The 22095-nt window shown below is 37.4% G+C and overlaps 1 protein-coding gene across 1 annotated transcript in view; it reads left to right on the top strand.

Annotated features, from left to right (window-relative positions):
• The first annotated feature begins 4358 nt into the window (after positions 1–4358).
• barc (RRM1_TatSF1_like and RRM2_TatSF1_like domain-containing protein barc) overlaps positions 4359–22095 on the top strand; it is a 96815-nt gene continuing 79078 nt past the window's right edge. Inside the window, exons 1-3 of the mRNA XM_081760337.1 lie at positions 4359–4562; positions 12341–13101; positions 18659–18794. Coding sequence (XP_081616463.1) covers positions 12349–13101; positions 18659–18794 — 889 coding nt within the window. The 5' untranslated portion in view covers positions 4359–4562; positions 12341–12348. The remainder of the gene's footprint in view (positions 4563–12340; positions 13102–18658; positions 18795–22095) is intronic.

The raw sequence follows: 22095 nt of genomic DNA, 5'->3' as shown, positions 1-22095 counted from the left end.
ACTTGTAGATTACAATGCAACGTAAATAATGCAATAAATAATCACAACTGCAATCTTTACTATAGTACGTTCCTATGTGTTTATAGGTGCAGACATTGAATTGCATATTCTCGAAGTTTACGCATGTTACAGGTAAGAACCACATTTATATTCTGATTTCTTATGTATTTCTCAGTGGTGTGGCGTAATACTTTGACGATTGTTACCGGTTGTTGATATTATAAATATCTCTAGTTTTTCAACATAAGAAAATTTAGTACTTTTTTTCTTTTAGTGTAGCAACCATTTCAAACTATATGCATTGGCATCAATTTTTTAGGGGGGATCAAATCTGGCTTCATTTATCTTGATCTTTTTGAAAAATGTGACTATTCAGGTTCTTCCATATTTTACTAGATAGAATCGAAACCGTCTCTCAATAATCTTAGATATTCTCCAAAGTAATCTATTTTCTTTCTACAGTAACTTACATAATGAATTTTCTTTTCTAAGATATTGAACAATATTTCCTACTTTATCCTATAACATAAACAGTTCAAGTAAAAAATTGAAGCCAAAACTTTGAAGGGTTTGATAGAATTTTGGTAGACGAACTCTGACTTGAGAATCCTATTTACCGATATTATCGTCGTGGATTTAAACAGTTCTAACAGTTCATCTTGTAAGCTAGAAAGCACATCATTTATCCTACTTCTATAGTTCCACCTTGTGTTTAAGGCTGTTGGGGTACTTTTGTTGACTACATAGTGCAAAGCATTTGTTGTTTTTGAAGACCTCGAGAAAAAAGACGCAAGTCACGACATAGTTAAAAAAACTTACACTCTTTTGTACAGTCAACGGATTTTCTAAAACTAAATTAAGCCTATGGGCATAATTATAAAAAAAAATAGACTTCTACCTCACCAACGATAACCGAAACTCCATCTTTTGTTTGGGCAACAAGTTTTCCGTATTGAAAATTAGTCAGACGGTCAAACACAACTTGGGACAGTCAAACTACGGTATGATGAAGACGATTGTACAGTTCTTTTTCAAACACATCAAACTGCATCGAAGTGCAAATTCAACTACTAGACTAGAGCTGCAAGTTTGCTGAATAGAAAGTATTCTATATTAAATTAAAAACAAATTATTTTCAATTAGCATAAATCCTAAATAATAATAAGTATTCGAATTAGAAAGAGCGTCGGAAACATTTCTACTTCTCTCTAACTATCATTACTATTCCCCCTTGATCTTGAAACAGTTCACATATAGCACAACATGTTTCATCGATGGGCATTCCTGTATATTTAATGGCACGCTTCAGAGACTGACAATATCTTTGCTCTTTAAGGCACGAGACAACTACCATCTAATTTTTTCCAGCATTTAAACAGCTAGAAAATCTCGGTAATAATAATAATAATAATAATAATAATAATAATAATAATAATAATAATAATAATAATAATAATAATAATAATAATATAATCCCATAGCGCAAATTAACAGTCAATAAGAAACTTTATTTTGAATCAAAGCAAACATATTAAATTTGTTTGTTAGAGTATCCTATGGAATATATTCTTCTTGTTCTCTGTTGGTATATTATTCAAATTTAAAGGTAACATATTAATATACAAAATCATGCGAAAATGATATTTTAACATATAAGTCATGCACTTCGGAAAATACAGTCTCACAGTTGCAGGTGTTCAATGCTATTACTATGAAAAACCTGCTACTTATATTTGTCTGAAATTGTATACTGTTAAGACAATATAATAACCTTACGAATATGGAAATTACAGCCAAATTTCCGTTCTTGGAATGTGAAAGCAAACGAAACAGTATAGTAAAATCACTGCCAGCTCGATCCTATTTAGCGAGAGGAGAGCGGGTAGAGTAAACATGTTGATGATATTCTAGATTCTCCTTGTTTTGACAGGGAACGTTCCTACATTTTCCTGGTCCACTCAGCCGAACGGTAACATAAGGGCCATTCCGAAAAGTCCAAATACGAGCGCGCAGGATGCTTCTGGCTGGCACGCTGGAGTGAATGACCGCTATCGGGGTTCGCGTTACCTCTGAAATCTGCGGTATCAACAACAGTATGTTCCTATTTGGCGCTAGCATGTTGTGTTCATTAATTGTAAATGCGGCATAGGCCGTCTGAACTTTTTTTTTAAAAAAAAGAAAGAAAGAAAGAAAGAAAAGGAAAATATGTAAACATCTTCCCATGTTGATGATGAAATTTAGAGGCATATGAAAACCACGGAAAACTGTCAAAATTTTACCGTTACTGCCGGTAACAGCGGTAATATGCACTACACGTCCCTGGAAATCAGAACTCATATATCTTCTGTAAATTTTACTAAACCGTGGCCCCATAAAATGGTATAACACCAAATAACTTATAACTGCCAATCCTCTTATCGCAAACTAAAATACACGTTTTGCGTTGCGATAAAACTAACCGTTTCAGAATGATGACATATTCCTACGAATTATTTAAAAATATGGTTTGAAGTGCTAGAGAAAAGAACGGGAAATACCCCAACTCATTTCAGCTCTCACCACTTTCTCCACCTGGTGTTGTACACATGGCTTAAGAATAAACTGGAACAAAACTTCCTTTCTAGTCTTTACTCGCAAACGCTCTCCCGCCCTACCCTCCCTTACTTTCACCGGTATCACTCTTCCTCGCCGTCCTTCAGTTAAATACCTTGGAATCGTTTTAGACTCTTCTTTACGTTGGACCCCCCATTATCATCATCTACATCAAAAAACATCATCCTTCTTACGTTTAATTCGTTCTATTTCTACTTCTACTTGGTCTACAGATTTTCGTGTTCTCCTCCTGTTATATAAACAGGTTTACTTACCTATTTTAACGTATGGTGGTTTCTTTCTATCTCCATCTCCTTCTCGAGTCTTTCAAAAATTCCAATCCCTTCAATATACTACTCTCTGCCGTACTCTTAGTCTCCCTTCCACCACTGCTGCCACTGCGCTTTATTCTGAGACCCGAGTTCCACCTTTAGCAATTCACTTGAAACACCTCTCAGACAAATTCTGTCTTCAACGTTTCCAATTTACACGATCCTCTCTCCTCCCTAAACTCACTCTGCTTCGACACCTTCATACAGGCCGAAAACGTTCTCCATATCTCGCATCTCTCCCTTTCATATACTCCAGTTATCTAGATCTTGCACCACATCTATTACACATCCAGCGCACGTATACTCTCCCTTGCTACTTGCATGACTATCCAGTTCTTTCTCAATCATTTTCTATAATTTTTCCCCAATACCCTTCTACCCAACTTTTCCCTCCCGCAACTTACCAACATTGCTTTTCCTCATCCATTCCTCCTCTCCCTCAGGACACTGTTCATTTGTACTGCGATGGTTCTGGCCAGGGCGTGCATTTGGGATCAGCCTTCTACGATTCCTCTCTTCAACAATGTTTCAGCTTTCAACTGCCCCATTATGTCTCTACCTTTCTCACTGAAGCTTATGCCTTGTTTGCGACTCTTCTTCATTCTCTTCAGCATCAGTATACATCTATCTGTATCGCCACTGATTCTAAATCTCTCCTCCAATCCTTACAATCTTCCCCCTGGACTTCAAAATCCTCCTGGATTCTTTATGGAATCCGTTTTCTTTTATACCGCCGGACTACCCTCAACTATACTACTTGCTTAATTTGGTCCAAAGGCCATGTCAACATCCTCGGGAATTCTCTTGCCGATGCCGCAGCCCGTTTCGGAGCCCTGCATGGCACTCCCATAGATCTTTCAGTCTCGCCTATTGACCTTTTCCCACGACTTATTACACTTCATTATCAACGCTGGACTGCTTATAATGCCTCCTGTACAAAGGCCCGTTGGTACTGGTACCATCCTTGCTCTCTCCGCTCTCCATCTTGGTTTATTCAACATCCTTTCTCTCCCTCCTACCTCCATTTTCTGCTCCGTAACAGACTTCACATTCTGTATACTCCCCAACGCTTATATCTTCTCCGAAAACGTACTACTCCACTTTGTAATTGTGGTCTCGATACTGGCTCTATCGATCATCTCATTTTCTCTTGCCCTCTCTATCAACAATATCGCCCGCCATTACTCTCTATTCTTCATAAATTTCACGGTTCTGGCCCTTTTAATGTAGATTCGTTTATTTTTACTTTATCTCCACCTGTTCTTATCGCCTATTATCTATATTTACAAAGAACTAAGTTATTTAGCATCTTATAAGCATCTCTAAAGATTCATCTCAATTCCTCATCTTTTTCTTTTCATCATACCGTATATAATTGCCGGGAGAGCGATCTTCGCTAAGGCAAGTTGCAACCCCAGAAGAAGAAGAAGAAAAGAACGGGAACGGTGAACAACGATAGAACGTTGTGGAATAGTTCAAGTATTGATGTTTACATGTCGTTTAGTTCAGAAGTATATAATTTATTTAGCACCAAAAGCAGTGTGATGGTTAATGACACGGTTATACATACGACTTGCGCTTGTGGTGTAATTTGAAGCTAATTTATTTGTGTTCATATTGTGTCACTTTAAAGTAGAGGTAAGTTTTGCAATCGTAGAAGTTATTACATGCTGCAGCTGTAGTAATCGTGTATCGTACGAATCATACATTTATCAATATACTAGCAGCGTTCACCCCGCTTCGCTGCGGTCACCCCGGAACGCAATAAACTTTGTTACTTAGATAATTTTTACTTTTTCGCTTTCAAGTGATATGATAAAAACCATAGAAGATTGCAGTAAATGTTAACATTATATCGCCTGTCATTTATGTTAACCCGCCCCGCTTCGCTGCGGTCACCCCCGAACGCAATAAACTTTGTTACTTAGATAATTTTTACTTTTTCGCTTTCAAGTGATATGATAAAAACCATTATAACGCCTGTCATGTATGTTAACCCGCCGAGTGACACGGTCATGCGGGTTGCATATAAATACGTTTATTTTTATACATATGATGAACTAACAAAGGATTTGTACGTAATGGACACCTGAATGGTCAATTATCTCAAGAAACTGGTAATTGAAAATTAAAGTGATATGATAAAAACCATCTAGGGTCCAAATCCTAATAACCCCCCAAAAATAAAAGAAATTGGTTCAGCCGTATTAGCGTGATGAGCGGACAAAGGATTTGTACGTTCTCTTTTATATATATAGATTTCACAGAATTCGTTATATTAAAGAGCTTAGGTATCTTGCATAATTCGTGTTGTTATCAATACGTACTATCAAATTGGAACAGATTGTATGTTACAGTGACTTACCTGTTTAAATACCAATAATTTCTTGAATGAGATTGAGAAATAGTTCTTTCAGCATATTAAATTTGATTGTTGGTTGAAGTATAGAACTGTAAATTAATTAATGTAGGAGTGTGCCTGAAAGTAATATAAGCTTATGTTTCAATGGGAGATTCACTAGACAGTAGAGGAAATGCTGATAATTGCATTTAGATGTACAGTACTTAATGTTGGTGCAAGGGCATATTACTTACTGCACACTCTATGAGATTCACATTGATAGATATAAATTCATTACGTTACATAGCGTCCAAGTCAAGTTTATGCACATCACGCGAAACGGTTTTTGAAAAAGTTAATTCTTTAACTAATTTAATTATTATTCTCCCAAAGATTTTCTCAGAGCGTCAGGACAATACCCCACTTAGCACAGATAAAGTTCAAGAGCTCACCAGAGGTAACTGTTGAAAAATTACGATTTCTTCACTATTTGCATGTAAATACAGCGTCGGAACGTACAGTACAAAAAGAAAATTAACCTGTGCTAGGTAGCCACCAGAAACCTGTGAATAGTATCTAACCAAGTCAGGGCACGGCATAGCTGATGAGCCTGCGCGGGTGTGCTTTCATAGGGAGTATGCGCGTCGGCGAAGGTGGTGAATACGGGATTTCGCAGTTATGCGAGTTCTTGTAGCAATGTGATGATTTCACATTAGGAACGTTACACTTGTAATTTAAAATGCAGCTTTTAAGTACTGAGCAGAATACTATGTCGTCAGAAAAATATATCTAATGAAGTCATTTTCCATATGCACTTGTTTTAACCGTCGTATAGCACTTGTATAATAATTGAACACTAGTGACCCTACATTTGTAAACATACAATACAGCTGTATTACTTACTGTTTAATTCTACCACATTCAGAAATTAGTTCTTATATACAGTGACACCCATCTATATTATTTACTATCGGTTCGAATGAAAAGTGGCTAACTTACAGAAAATAAGTGAGATTTGTGTATTTTTAGAACAGAATTTCTAGTATTACTTGATTGTAAAATTTTATTAAATATTTTCCGTAGATACCTTTTGAAAGATTGGAGATCAGTTATTAATAACAAATTTATTCATGGTGGTTCATTGTAGACTTTTTTTTTTTTTTTTTTAAGCACATATATACTGGTACATTCCAAGTTGGTAGTTAATTATCTGTTGTTAATGAGCTACAAGTGTTTCCCTCGGAGCGAAAGATGTTTCCAGAAAATCTTAAGGGAATTTATATCTGAAAATTTTCACCACTTTTCAACAGGCCGTCAGGTACGAATAGTTGACAATTTAGATGGTTAGCTTTGGTCTTGATATTTTCGGGAATTACTAAAACTCCCCACCGATGAAGGGAGCCGATATAGCTTTTTGGTTTTACCAAAACAGATAGAGTAAACAAATACGTACAGCCATTTCCTGAATTTCTGTACGTGCTTTTACTTCTTCACATCTTCCTTCACAACCCCTTTATCAGGGTTGTGTTCTGGCCATTCTTCCAAGAGCAAATCGTGGGAATCCACGCTTCCTTGTCTCCAGTCACAAATACAGAACATCTGCCGCTCATATGGAAATACAAAAGAGTTAATAAAAATAACGAAACTGTATTTTGCGTGGCCAAGATACGTAAGTCAATTTATCATTATCATCATAGAGTAAACGTTGGTTCAATGCGGCCAACTTCAAGATAGATACGTGGCCAACTTACAGAGTAATAAATAGCGAATGGGTTATGGAATATGCAGGTTCAAGACGAATCAGGCCAAGATGAGTAGGTGGCGACGTTGACAGGTTTTACTTGTCTTTCCATGCAGAGAATTAAATTGAACATGTAAATTTGCAAATGGTGTGCCTAAACTTGACCTGACCCTTATAAAGGAAGAAATAAAATTTGTATCAGTTATTATTGTATACCTATCGTGTAAATTATCACGTTGGGGACAAACCTAGGAAACCGTGAAAAGTCCGGGAATTTCCGAGAAAGATGTTTTAAACCTTTAAAATGAAAATTCTAAGAAATGAAATGAAATCTTTGAGTTTTACGTCCCACGGTTATGGCGGCTAGGTTAAAGGAGACGGTGATTATGAGAAATGAATGAAATGGTGGAATGAAGAAAGTGGGAGAACCCCGAGGAAACCCTCGCAAACTGTGTTTGTCCACCACGAAGTTCACTTGGCGGGAGGTGGGATCGAGCCCGGAACCCCATGCACCAGGGTTGAACGCTCTACCACTGAGCCACTGCGACTCCCAAAAATTCTAGGATAAATTCAGATGTGGTTGAGTGTATGTTTTCTAATTGCTAACTTCAAATTCAGAAATTTGTGTGATCGAGACTCTTACCCGGGATTTTCGGTGTATCGTGCCGATATGTTAACCACTGCGCAACTTAGTTCTCCCACTGAACAGCCATATCTTTCCTCACTGTTAAAGTCGGTGTCCAGTCTCTATACTACTACATAATATGTACACTTCTGTCCGCTAAAACCTAAGCTGCCTTCTGAAGATTTAGGTTAAAAAAAAAAAATCCTAGATGCTTTCAAATTTCTTTTTAGGTCTGCTTCTTTTTCTCCGCATTTTTGCCACAGACAGCGGTGGAAATTGAACGATAATATTGAAACATGCATATGATAATTTCGTCATCCGACGATGATTAACTATTTGCTTTACGTGGGTTGTTAATTGTTTCACTTCTAATTCGGGTGTCCCCGAATCATACATTTCTCCGGTTACCTGAAGCAAAATGTTGGGGTAATTTATATATATACAGGGTTATTATAAATGATGAGCCCATTTTTAAAAATTCGTAGTAATTAAAGTACACATCCAAAAGGAACAATCTTTATACCAGTGGAAAGAGGAAGGTTGAAAGTTTCGGTGCGCAATGATGGTTCCCGAAGCGGCCGGTAGAGTTCGCGCGGCAATAGGCCGCCATTTCCCTTCCTCAGCGCTGTATAGGTCGCTGGGGAAATGACGACCTGGCTCTACACTTCTGGCCACCGAAATCTCCTGATCTCACCCCATGTGACTACTTCTTATGGGATTATGTTAAGGAAGCTGTTTACGTCCCACCTCTACCAATAACTCTGGACGATCCGCGAAACCGTATCACAGCTGCCGTGCACTCAGTAACAGTAGATACACTTGCTCGTGTGTGGGAAGAGTTCAGCTACCGCATAGATGTTTGCCGTGCAGCAGACGGTGGGCACATTGAACATTTATAATGTACTGAAAAAAAAAAATCACTTTCCATTGGTATAAAGATTGTTCATTTTGAATTTATACTTTACTTACTACGAATTTTTAAAAATGGGTCCATCATTTATAGTAACCCTGTATATATATATATATATATATATATATATATATATATATATATGGAAGGGTAAAAGAAAGAATATTTGAAACCGTTATCCTGTTTTTTTAGTAACGTGATTCATTCTACCCGTTTCTCCACAGCAAGTTGAAGTGCAACTGATATTTGTTTCCAAAAGGCTTGGCGATATCAAAAAACAAAGTAAAATCAGATTTATTTGCAATGATTATATGGAGTCCCTGGTTCCATCTCCGAGCAAGTAAGTTTTGTGAAGGACAACGTCGTGTCTGTGGGTTTTCTCAGAATACTTCCGTTTCCTCCCACATTCGCATTCCACCAATTGTTCGAGCGTCATTCACTTGTCTTAATCATTCTTTCAGTCTACAGAGCATAATGGTTGGACGTTAACCTTTATATATATATATAGCCGGTCTTGACTGCCAAGGTGATTTAGAGGCCGCGGTGGCTCAGTGGTAGAGTGTTCACCTCTGGTGCTAGGGGTCTCGGGTTAAACCCTGCTCCCGCCAAGTGAACTTTGTGGTGGACAAACACCGTGTGCGTGGGTTTTCTCGGGGTTTTCCCGTTTCCTCCCACTTCCTTCATTCCACCATTTCATTCATTACTCATTATCACCGTCTCCTTCAGCCTAACCGGCATAAGCGTGGGACGTAAAACTCAAAATTTCATTTCATTTTTTACCAAGGTGATTTGAGGGTACTGGTCCCAGAAGGCCATAAATTTCTCCATACCTTTGGCTCGATTATGGATAGTTATATCACATTTTTGTCGCGATATTTTATTTCTCCCGAAAATGTACCAATGTGAGCCGAGCACCATATGTGATGCTCATGGTCTCACAGTAATTTGTGACAATGAGCATCATATATGATGCTCATGGCCCTACAGAGAAATAAGGTGAGCATCACATATGATGCGCATGGCAGTCAACCTGTTAAAACAATATTTTTTTTGAGAAAGACAAATAAAGACTTTCGTAATTTATTTAACGTAAAGTCTTCCAGCAAATAACTTTAATTAGCATTCAAAATAAACATACAAGAACGGTGAGAAGATACTTCAAGATTATGAATCTTTATAGAAAATATAATGATTTGTTTGTTACTTCTGTCTCTGGTGTATGAGGTCCCTGGATCATAGGGGCTGTGGTCCCTGGATAAACACCATGAGCGTGAGTCTTTTCGGAGATTTTTCGCTTCCTTTCACATGCTTCATTCCGCCGCTATCATCTCATTATCACAGACTCCTTTAGACTCGATGCATAATCATCATGAGAGGTTAAACTTAAAAAAAAAAAAAAAAAAGTTTCTCTCTTTTTAAATTAGGACTAAAACTATTTTAAGCTATATTTCGTATCGTTTCTACCTTTTGCCAGGAAGACATGTTTGGATCTTTAAAATGTAAGAACAGCGCTGATGTTTCATTACGTTAAAATAACCCTGTCACATTTTAAATTAATAGTGCCCCGACTACTGAAAGAAAGATACGATTCTTCTGAATAAGTGGTGGTTCTCAAAGTGGGGTCCGCGAGAACTAGCGAGAGGTCCGCGACGCCTGAAATTTGAAATGTGTTGTAATAAAATGGAATTCACAGCTGTTAGTGTTTTTTTTTCAGTTACTAAAAAGAAAGCAATTAGAAATTATACCTATGTTTGTAAATTTAAATGTTTTCCTACTTTACTAAATTTCTGCCCTGAAGCCGGTCAACCCTTATGTAGGACTACTTTGAGTAAGAGAAATTCCTTCTTTGTTAGGACACTTTCTCAAAAGCAACTGTGCATTAACTGTATGACATCTCTTAATTTCATAGATTTAATCTTCAAGTGGAGGGAAGCTCCCACCACTACCACCAATTCCAGATTTTTTTATTTAAAAAAAAAAGTGGTAGATGTTTGTCATTCCTATGCATATAAACATCAAGCCTTTCCCCAATTCTGGAATTTCTGAAGAAAAAAAAAGGATTAGAAACCCTTCCGAAAATATGTTCAAAGAAAATAAACTTTGTAGCTTCTGGTTGCGTGTGCGCTGTGAGTATGAAGAGTTGTCTTTTTAAAAAAAATGCAACATTTGGTGCCTTTCTCTACCACTTACTTATGTAAGCAGACATTTTCTGCTCTTTGCAGTATTAAAACCTTAAAACGAAATCGTATGAATGTAGAATCGGACCTAAGATTGATGGTGACAATACTTATTCCAGATTTCAATGCAATTATGAAAAAATACAAAGAATTTAATTTCTCACATTAGTTAGCACACATTTGAGAACATTGGTTATCAAGTCGATTTCATTTCGAAAAAAAAAAAAAAAATGATTTTCAGTATTTCCAATTGAAATTTCGTTCACTAGGAAAGAATCATGTATCTTCACAATAAATTACTTTTTGCATTATTTTTCTTGATCTTTTTCTTGTCAGTTGTAATTCTAATTAGTATATTTTTTAATACCATATGAAATTTCAGATAGCCTTGCAAGGGGGTCCACGTTATCGGAAAGTTTGAGAACCCCTGTTCTAAACCATTCCTTCATAGACTTTCAGTAGCTTATATTTATGTATATATACTTCTCTTCTCACTTAATAACGGTTCCGTTAAAAACAACAGATGGATTTTTAAAAATATAGATTTAGGCCTTGAATTGTTACGTCCACACTTCTCGATCTTCAGCTTCCTCTTTTAACTCTCAATATTTTCTTTTATTTTTCAAATCATCGATCATTTGTGGTATTCTTCTTCTTCCTGTTCCTCACTTTCCTTCTATAGCGGTATGAAAAAGTCAATTTCTTTGCAAAATGCGTCCGGCCAGAAGTGTCCTATTCTCTCCTATCCGTTTTAAAATATCTTCGTTTGTTGCTCTCTCTGTCGATTTTATCGCTCTCTCTCTCGTTTGTTGCTCTCTCTCTCTCTGTCTATATGTAAAAAGTCCTTTTGAGATCCTTTAAGATGGCAACCCCACCATCTGGGTGTAGGTGATTATAGGGCTAAGAGGTCAATCACTAAAAATTAGCTAGTTCGAGAAAGAAAATAGTGTTTATAATATACAGTGTCTTATCAGGAACTTGCACGAAGACAGCTTAATTTCCCAGCTGGTTTTGTATGATGCTGTTTTTGTCTGTGATGCATTTCGTATATTAATATTATGAAAAGAATGATTCAGGCTGTGAGAAACTGATCAGGCAGAAGAACTGGTCTACTTAGCTGGTGTTTTCTGTGCCAAATACAAGACGAATGTTTTTTTAAAGTCTAAATATATGTAATATGATGAACGCAGGTGAGGCTCTGAGGGGTAAGTAAAGGCCACCACACACAAAGTAAGTGTGGATTACGATAGGCATTCTAGAAGAAATAACGTCCAGGAAAGAGTGATCTTTATTTATTTATTTATTTTTTTCGATTTTAACCCACTAGTTTCCATACATTCTTTATTAGAATGTTAAAGAAGAGACTGCTTTTCTAACATATTTTACATACTGTTAAATATCACATACACTGGAAATTTTTCAAGTATCCAAGTCACCCGTATAAGTTACAAATTTACGTGCCTTCTTCCTTTGGGAGAACCCCTTCAGCCAGGGCCCAATGCTTGAAGCCTACCTAGTTTATAACCTTAGTTTAGATTCCAAGTGACCTGCATAATTTTCTGTACGAGTGCCACAGAAATATTGTAAAAATAGTTTAATTTTTTTTTATGTTCTTTTAACAGGTAGCGAGATGTCAACTTCTACGAGTGATCCAAGCGCCGAACACGGAAGTGAAGAAAAATCATCGTTGGAAGCGAACACAGAGAAATCAGAAGGAAAAGAACTAAGAACGTCGTCATCAGAGTCTGATACTACAAAAGACAGTCATGAGGTGTCGTCACAAGAACCGGACGCCAGTGCAGGAGACCCATCTTGTTACACGTACGAAGGAGACAAGTGCATTTATACCGATCCTAATACCAAATACCAATACGAATGGGACTCGGATAAAAATACTTGGGTTGATCGTCAACCACCAGCGAATGTAGACAATGATCAAAGTGCTGATACGAATAGTGAAAGTGTTAATAGCAGTGAAAACGCTGGAAATGTACAGGACACGGCGTCGGCCAAGTTGAACTCGGAAATTTCCAGCAAGGACTATGAGTTTGACGGTGAAACGTACACATACACAAACAAAGACACTGGTGTCACCTACAGGTGGGATCAGGGACAAAATAGTTGGAAATTTGTGTCAAGTGCGAGTGGAAGTCAAACACAAGAGAACGGTAGTAAAAAAGAAGGTGATAATGGTGGTGAAGAAGAAGAGGAGGAAGAAGAATATGATGAAGATGAGGATGAAGAGAAACGAAGAAAGAAGTACCGTTGCCAGGACATGACAACTGGGTTTTATAGTTACGATGGAGATACTCATACCTACACTGATCCGTCGGATGGGTCGGTTTATGAGTGGGATAGAGAGAAAAATGCGTGGTTTCCCAAGGTAAGTTTGTTTAAAAGCTTCTTTTTTTAAGCCCTCCACATTCCCCTCCCGTTGCCAAGTAATTTTGGACTTATTATAGGGCAGTCGCAACTTTGCCTCTGCCTTTCTTTCGTTTACTTCTATTTCAGTTTTTCTCTCTCTCCTCTGTTTGGTTTTTATTCCTCAGCAAGTTTGAAGTGAGGCATATTTTTCTAGCATGCCATCTAATACTTTAAACCATGGCCTTTTATATACTTTTTAAATTTATTTCTTATATTTTATTAATTTTTTACAATAACGGAAAACTCTGTAAAAGGATAATAAAAATAATACATAATATAAATTTTTTTTTTCATTTGTCATTCATTAAAATTTTCATCAGTTGCACTAAATTTTGGGCTGCTTTCTCTACTGACACCTAAAAGTAAACTAAAAAGAATATACATTAATAACAAGATAGTGAAAAAAGACAGTGCGAAACAAATATTGGTATTGTTCACGTTTCTTCTGAGTTTTTTTTTTCGTTCTTGTCTCTTTTTTTTTTTTTTTTCTAATATTACTAGTTCTTTACTTCTTGAGGTCGCACTAAACAATCACATTTAAGACACACAATTAACAGTGTGACACTAACACTGACACTAAACACAAAACAAAAGTAGCATCATTTTATTTCGGTTTTCATTCCAGGAATTTTTTTTATTATTCTTTGTGTACAGAATTCTTTACGTTATTATTATTATTATTCAAGTCTAGTTTGTTTTCTGTTTTCTTCTCTTGTCAATTTTTCTATTCGACATGTTTCCCACTATATACTTTGTCAATTCTTGGAGCTTTTGTAATTTTATTTCATCCTGTCTGATGTTTTCCCATGTATCATTTTTGAGTTCATTTCTGATGTTTTATTATATTTTCCTAAGTTATGAAGTGCACACAAGTCCATGTTATATGTTCAGGTGTCTGGGCCATTCCGCAGATACATGTGTGATCTTCCTCTTTTGGGATCCTATATAAATGTGACTTGAAATGACCATGACCAGAAAGTGTCTTCATGGTCTCCTTATTTAGGCTTGACATCTCTTTCCTTATTTGTATCGTCGGTATGTATTCTTTTAGTTTCTATTCTTTCCTTGTGCTTTCCCATTCCCGTTGCCATTTGCTTTCAATAATTTTATCAGACTCTGTTTCGTTATTTGGAATTTGTCCTAGTATTTCTAAAATTTTTGTCATTTCGTTCTTTTTCGTCCTCATTTTATAAGCCTGTCTTACAAGGGAGGGTCACGAAGTGCCTCGGCTGAGATTCGAACGAGACAATTGTGCTTGCATTTGATATGTTTTAAGTAGATGAGTCCCAAAGTTATACGTGCCACCGGGCGGGATATCGTGAGTTACAACATATTTTGTAATGTAGAAGCTACAAAAAATTACCTGGCAGAATAGTTTGAACCAGAGTTGACAAAAACCATGGTTTTTATTGAAGAGAAAAGTTTTTTTTTTTTTTTTTTTTTGGTTGAAACCAGGTTGTTTTTGGTTTAAATAATTTGCTCTATATATTCATATCATATATGGACAGAAATAAGTTTGTTTCGCCTTGATGTTATTATGCAACAACCGGGTTATGCTGGAAAGGGTCACATAAGCTTAAAGCGGAATAAAAGCCGCTTCTTGAGTTACATCCGAAAGAAATTGTCCTCCATTTGAACTCGGAACCAGGACTAATTGGCCACAAATGCGATACGTCTGCCGAGTCACTCACGAAGGAATCCTGATAAAAATACATTGTACTGATCTTTACATGCTTCTTAATATAACTGTCAAGAGTCATTTCAGAAGGACAAAAAGATAAAGAGTTGCACAAGTGAAACCATTAGACAGAATTACATATGGACAATTTCAAAGTACTACGGAGTACGGAGTACGAACTAATTTAGTTCAAATTTGTTAACAACGACTTTTGTTGTTCCAAATTAAAGAAATACAACGACTTAATTTGCATATCAGTAAGAAAAGTAAATAAAGATACGAATTATTTGAGTCCACTTTGGCTCAAACTCATTTATACATAAATAGATACCAAATATACTTCTCATTTCACTAAATGCCTCTCGTGGGGTCTGTATGACCTTCCTCCCCCCCCCCCTCCCACAAAAAGTATGGCATTTCGATGTATTTTATCAATAGTAAACATTGAAACGAAACAATATTTAGAATTTTTCTTTGATTGCAATTACATAACAATAATAACAACTACAAAAAAAATCACAAAACAAACATTTATAAACTTATAAAGCGAAAAGTTGCTTTTGTAGTATAATCTTTTTGAGTAATGAATGGGGAATTTAGATCTGAATATAATACGAATAATATATGGGAGTGAAACGTGATATCCCACAAATATGTGTTTATCAAGATTTTACAAACACTTACACTTTTACGAACATTTTTCGTTTTTTTTGGTTTAAACTTTTTTTTTTTTTTTCAGCTGGTTTGAACCGAGTCATTTGTTCGGAAACGGTTGGGTAAATGGAAAACTCGGTGAACACGTATCCCATCATTTTCAAGGACAAACTTTTTGAGGTAAAAAAAAAAACTTTGCCCCAGGGTCCCACACCTGGTCCTAATCAAAATTTTAAAGTGGCAAAGGGGGTTAAATAGCAATTCCTTTGAAAGCTATTGTTAAATGAAAGAAGATGGAGCAAGTCTCAACCCTGTGCAAAATGGCGGCGGGTCAAAATGTAAACAAAAGCTTAATTGAAAATCTATGGCCACCTTCTATCCAAGATGGTCGCTTAATGTTCAAAAACGCAACATCTTGAGTTCAAAATGTCTAATCGAACGCATGTCCAGCTCAAACCACTGGTGTTGGAGAAGCGAAATGTGGTATTTACGTTTATGGTTAATAGCAGATATCCATAAAATATCAAAGAGTATCATCTGTAATCCAATATGGCTGCCAATGTGAAAAATGAGTTTGCATATAAATCTGCTATTTCTTGGAATATTGTGACAAACCAACAAAGTTTGCGCAGCTCGATGTACTGAAATGATTTACACTTGGTTTGGTACTTCTCTCCAATCTCGTAAATGAAGTCCTTTATGTATGAACTACGTATGACAAAATTAGAAAAATACCCGAAGGTATTCAACGTTTGTTTAGCAGTAGGAATAGAGTTGTGTGTTTATCGCATATTCGTTATATTCACGTAAATGATATCGAGAGAACCGTGACGAACGTGCATTAGGAACAAAACATATATGTGTTGTTACGGAATGGAATAATATTTGAAGTGAATCGAAATTCAGTTGTTCTGTAGTCCTCTTATTGCTTCTAAATACATAACAGAGAAAAATAGAACTTTAAATTTGTACTGTTATGAATGACATAGGTTTAAAGCGGCCATCTTGGATTCAAGGTGGCCATAGATTTTTAGTAAAGCTTTTGTTTACATTTTGACCCGCCGCCATTTTGCACAAGGTTGTCATAGAGAGTCGTGACTTGCTCCATCTTCTTTCATTTAGCAGCAGCTTTCAAACGATATGTTACTTAATTCATCTTGCTATTTAAAACTTTTTAGTTGGACCCCACCTGGGACAAGACGTTTTAACTTAAATCATTGTACTTTGAAAATTAAATCATTGTACTTTGAAAATAATGCCACACGTCCATTCCTGTTTTCACATTTGTCTCACCGTTTCCGATTTGTAGGGGTGGCCATGGACCTTTTCAATTAAGTTTTTGTTTACATTTTGTACCGCCGCCATTTTGCACAGGGTTGTAGAAAGTCGAGACTTGCTCCATTTTCTTTCATTTTACAACAGTGTCGATGTGCCACTTAACCCCCCTTATCATTTGAAAATTTTGAGGTGGATCCCGTCTGGGACCTTATTATCCCAAAAGGTGTATCCTTGAAAATGATGGAATACATGTTCGCCTAGCAAAGAATTCTAGATTTACCTGGCAATCTATTCTTTATTGATACTATACATATTTACTTACGAAAGCTACAGGATGCATATAATTGTCGCCATCATCAGTGATTTTTTTTTTAACCGACGTTTGTTCGAAGAACTACATTCTTGATAAAATTTATCAATACAAGTAGTAGGAAATTAAAGTATTTTATACGGATAGCCTCAAAGTTCCGGTTCCGGCGGAAGCGGTTCCGCAAGAAACCGGATCCGTTCAGAGCCCAAATCCGGTTCCACTAGGAACCGGTTCTGGCCATCCCTAGTAATTTACCCCCAATAAATCTAAAAGTGAAAGTGACTATGTTTGTAACTTCGTACCCCTTGAACCACCCGACCGATCTGGATCAAATCTTCAACAGAGATTAGGTTCGGGCCTGGGATAGTTTTAATCATTTCGCTTTGACGGTGCAACTTTGGGGAGATATTTTAAAAAATGATCGAAATGACCGATATTAGTGCCGGATCCACAGTTTTCGGGGTCGCTGAAACGAACAGTAACATTTCCGATGTCGTTTGAATCCAAATTGAGCGCTGGGGCCGCGGTGGCTCAGTGAGAGAACGTTCACCTCTGATGCTTGGGGTCCCAGGTTCGATCCCAGCCCCCGCCAAGTGAACTTTGTGGGGGACAAACACCGTGTGACTAGGTTTTCTCGGGATCTCCCGTTTCCTCCCACTTTCGTTATTCCACCATTTCATTCATTACGCATCATCACCGTCTCCTTTAGTCTAACCGGCATAACCGTGTAACGTAAAACTCAAAGATTTTATTTCATTTTTCATTTGCCAAATTCAGCGCTTTATGACCAAAATGAAACTATTCTCCTTGTGGAAAGAACGGGTTTTCTGCTAGTGTTTTATAATTAATGGTTTTACCTTTCTTTTGTTTCTAATCGAAGTTGGTCCAATGCAAAGAAAACAAGTCGACCAACTGTACCATTGTTGTTTGGTAGGCACAATGAAAGTTCTGTTTTCATTTGAATCGGATCTACAAAGTTGCCAATTCTCTAGAAAACAATGTTGCCAATTCTCACTGTTTGAAATTAAAAATCATATTAAAGAACTATAACTGAAATTTACCGAAAAAAGCGCCAAATTATTGAAACAGAAATATACGTGCATACCCAGATGCTCAAAGAACAAAGTTTGAACACTAATCTGCCACATAGTAAATGCATATATAGTACAATTTGCAATGAGATTGGTTATGATACTGGCGTATAAAATACCATATGTGGAATGTTTTAAGTTTGTAGCAGTCGGGGAGGACAGTTTGGGTGTCAGTAAGGGGGCAGGAGTAGCTACCAGAGGGGCGCTCGCCCCCTTGACCCCATTTCCGTGGCGTCGTCACTGCTGAGAAGCCCATCTGAACGTTGTCCATGGGGCTCATTTTGCAATGCTGGGTCGCAGGAACGAAATTTGACAAACAAACTTGCAAATATTGCGTTCACTCACCACTGAGATCAATATTTGTTGAAGAGGAAGCAGTGTCAAACACCATCTAGAACTTGTTGCCGTCTTAATTTTATAGATGTCTTTCATTATTACTTGGTAAATGACATGATCTACTATAGCTGAACTGAGTTTAATACTATATTCTTGTATTTCTCTACAGATTGATGAAGACTTCTTGGCCCACTATCAGATGAATTATGGCTTCGTCGACAATAAGACTGAAAGTACTGATGCGAACAAGGAGAGTGAAAATAAAGAGACTGGTCAAAAGAGGAAGGCTACAAATCAACAGCCTAGTAGGTTTTTGTCTATATTTAACATTTTTAGTGTTGGCAGTAGTTGACAGTTTATTGACACATTACTGAATTTTTATTTATTAATGTTTCGTAGTAAAACTGTTTTGGTCATTTCTTCTCACTGTAACAAGCAGTAGGCCCTACCGGGGGAGAGCAGTGGCCACGGCCCTTCTCCCAAATAGCGACTTACAGGTGCTGTTGGGTCTGGAAAGAGATACTGAGTATCTCAGCGTGTATGTGGTACCTCAACACGTAAAAAAGAGGTAATCCCGTATTGCTTGGATGATCCTACCGGGAGGGGAGAGTGGGATTCCTGCCTGCTAGGAGGACCAAACGGAAGCGGGAAAGGACCAATCCCAGATACCTGGGTAACGGCTTTAATTCCGCGGAAGGGAGGAAATCCTGTAGTACATGCGCCGACTCCAAACTCAAATGGTGACTTAACACGTACCATTGGATCCGGGATGAGGTGTGAAGCACCTCGACGTATGTGTGTGGTACCTCTACACACGGCGGTTGCCAGTTGAACGATAGAGGTAGGCAGGGCCGGGACGCAAGCCCCCTCGGGCATTGCCTGGGGTTCCCGGATTGGGTTGGACTCTGCCGAGCTGTGGTCATACCGTGGGATTCGGTAGCATATGGGAACTAATCCCAGGAACCTGGGTAACGGTGAACATGTGCGGAAGGTGAGCTTGCCTTATAACGCTCGGGCACCATGCTTGCAGAGTATGGTAGGGCCTGACTCGCTAGCAGGACCGCCTCCACCAGTAGGTAACTGATAGGCAGTTAAGACTTCGGTCTGGCCACGCAGTGGGCGTATCGCACTCCCTCAGTGAATAGGGGTTACACACTTACGTGTGAAGATTAAGGGACAAATCTTGGCGGTGCACATCGTGCACGAGGACCTAAGTCCAATCATGAGCAACTATGGGCGGGGTGCCTTGTTTGGCGGTACCCGTCCATCAAATAGACCGGGCGGTCGCGGGCATGTTCTCCATGCATGCAATTAAGCGTGGATTAGTAGACCACGAGCATCAACGTGTAACAAGCAGTTTCAGTAAAGAAAGAAGTATTTTGTACCTGAATAGTACTTAAAAGAAATATTTTCCAGTCCAAACTCAATATTAGCCATTCTATCTCAAATCAACCAAAGTAAAAGCATTTTAAAAATTCATGGTCTCAAATTTTGCTAATTTTTTGTGCATTGAAAGACATGTTTGCGTCCAAAATAAACCTTTTTTCCACCGCTCATTGTTAATTAGTAATTAATTACGCAATCAGCTTCAAGGTCACGGCTCAAAAACTCTGATTTTGCATTTTATTGTTTATTTCAATAACCATAAGCGCTATGCAGCTAAAACTGTGCGTCCGCATGTGTATAGGCGTAGAATTATAGCAGTATTTATGGTCCCAAGCTTAGATCCCGGAATGAGCATGTGGTGAAAGTTGTATAAATGTGAAATTTTAGCACAAGGTTAAGAAATATTGATATTTCATCTGAACCAAATTTGGTTTTGGGTATTTGAACGTAAAGCCCCCCCCCCCCCCAATCTGAATGTGTCTTTTTCTTAACGAGCTTCTGAAATAATTATATAGGCTATTTGATACTGTATAACTTTTATTACAACTATTCCACACAATAGCCTACAGTTACAGAAAAAAAAAAATAACAGTTGTTTTATCTACTAACCATCAGCATTGTACAATGTATCAATGTTTACTCAAATTCCTGAATAACTCGTTAATTTTATTAACAGTTTCATATGACCCACTATGTGATCTTCCACTAGCTGGGATAAGAATGTGATTTGTTGCGTCAATAAGAATGTGATCGGCTGGCACCCATACGATATCGTAGGCCAGTGAAAAATGGAAGCGGGCCTGCAGGGTGTGAAAACTTTGTGTTGTAGTCCTGATATTCCTCACAAGGGACATCACCCAATTGTCCGGCTCCGATTTCAATGAAATTTTTATTGCTGATAGAGGACATGTATTCATTACTTGTGATGACAGAAATTTTTGCCATGGTGCAAGTTTTCTATTTTTTAATAATTTTTAAATGTTGTGATGTGGTTAATAGAGATTACTGCAGATGTCCCTTACTACCAGGGTTTGAAAAAACCCGGGTTTTTTTGAAAAAGCCCAACCCACCTGGGCCCATGTGGGTTTTTTCGGGTATTTTCGGGTTTAATCGGGTTTTTTCGGGTTTAATTGGGTTTTTTCGAAATATTTCAATGTCCTTGGGGTAAAAGTGTTAAAATGTGATTTATATTTCAAGATTATCATTGTCACAATTTGCAACAATTTTCTATTCACTGCTGTTTTGAAAAAATGGCCACCATTTTGAAATTTTACGTTAGATCGCCGCCAAAATATATACAGCTAATTTAGAGTGTCTCGTGCTTATATTCTAAAAATTTCAACTTGAAAGACCGAAAATTGCACTTTGTAGCGTGGATACCCGCTATATTTTTTTAAAGCCACCATTTTGAAATTGTACGTTGGTATGCCGCCAAAATCTGTACAGGAAATTTAGTGTGTCTCGTGCTTGTACCCTGAAAATTTATACTTAAAACATCGAAGGTGGTACCTTGTAGTATGTGTGGTACAGGCAGACAATCGAATCATCCCAGAAGCCTCACTGACGTTTGCCAAATATGAACACCAAATATATTAATTTAACAGCGTAAAATAAATGGTTTTACTTGAAGGTCACTTTCGATATTTTGTGCGTTCAATTAGGTGAAATTCCCGAGCATTTGTTGCAAGACGTTTCTTTCCAGAAAATTAATTTAAAACAATTAACAAAGATATAATTCATATTTTATCTTCCAGCGTAAAATGAAATAGTTTTATTGTTGAAGTATTCAGTTCCGATGATTTGTGCGTTCATTTGCGGGAATTTCCCGAACATTTCTTTCGCGACTTCCCCCCCCCCCCTCGAAAATGCAGCTTTCTTTACTGTATATCGAAACTTCCACTAGTACGGAAGTTTGAATTCAGCACTTGAAGTAGTAAGTGTTACGTATCTTTCGGAACTCTGAGCATTAAGCTTCTTAAATTTGACAAGAATTTTTACGCTATTGTTGGTGTTGATTCTAAAGAACGCTTATTTGAAGGGTACCAACAAATAACTGAACTAAACTGTTATTGTTGGAAAACTAAATTTTACTGAAGAATACTTGTGCTACCATCAAAGAAATAATACTAATAGTTTTACTAATGCACTACATATTTACTGGTAATACCGGCACATATGGCTTTAAACTCGTCAAACGTAGGGGAGACCGGGGCACATTGT

Source organism: Thermobia domestica, chromosome 5 (assembly GCF_964235325.1).
Source record: "Thermobia domestica chromosome 5, izTheDome1.hap1.1, whole genome shotgun sequence".
NCBI classification, from domain to species: Eukaryota; Metazoa; Arthropoda; class Insecta; order Zygentoma; family Lepismatidae; genus Thermobia; species Thermobia domestica.
Note: the sequence above shows the minus strand (reverse complement) of the source record. Positions and strands in the feature narration are given on the sequence as shown.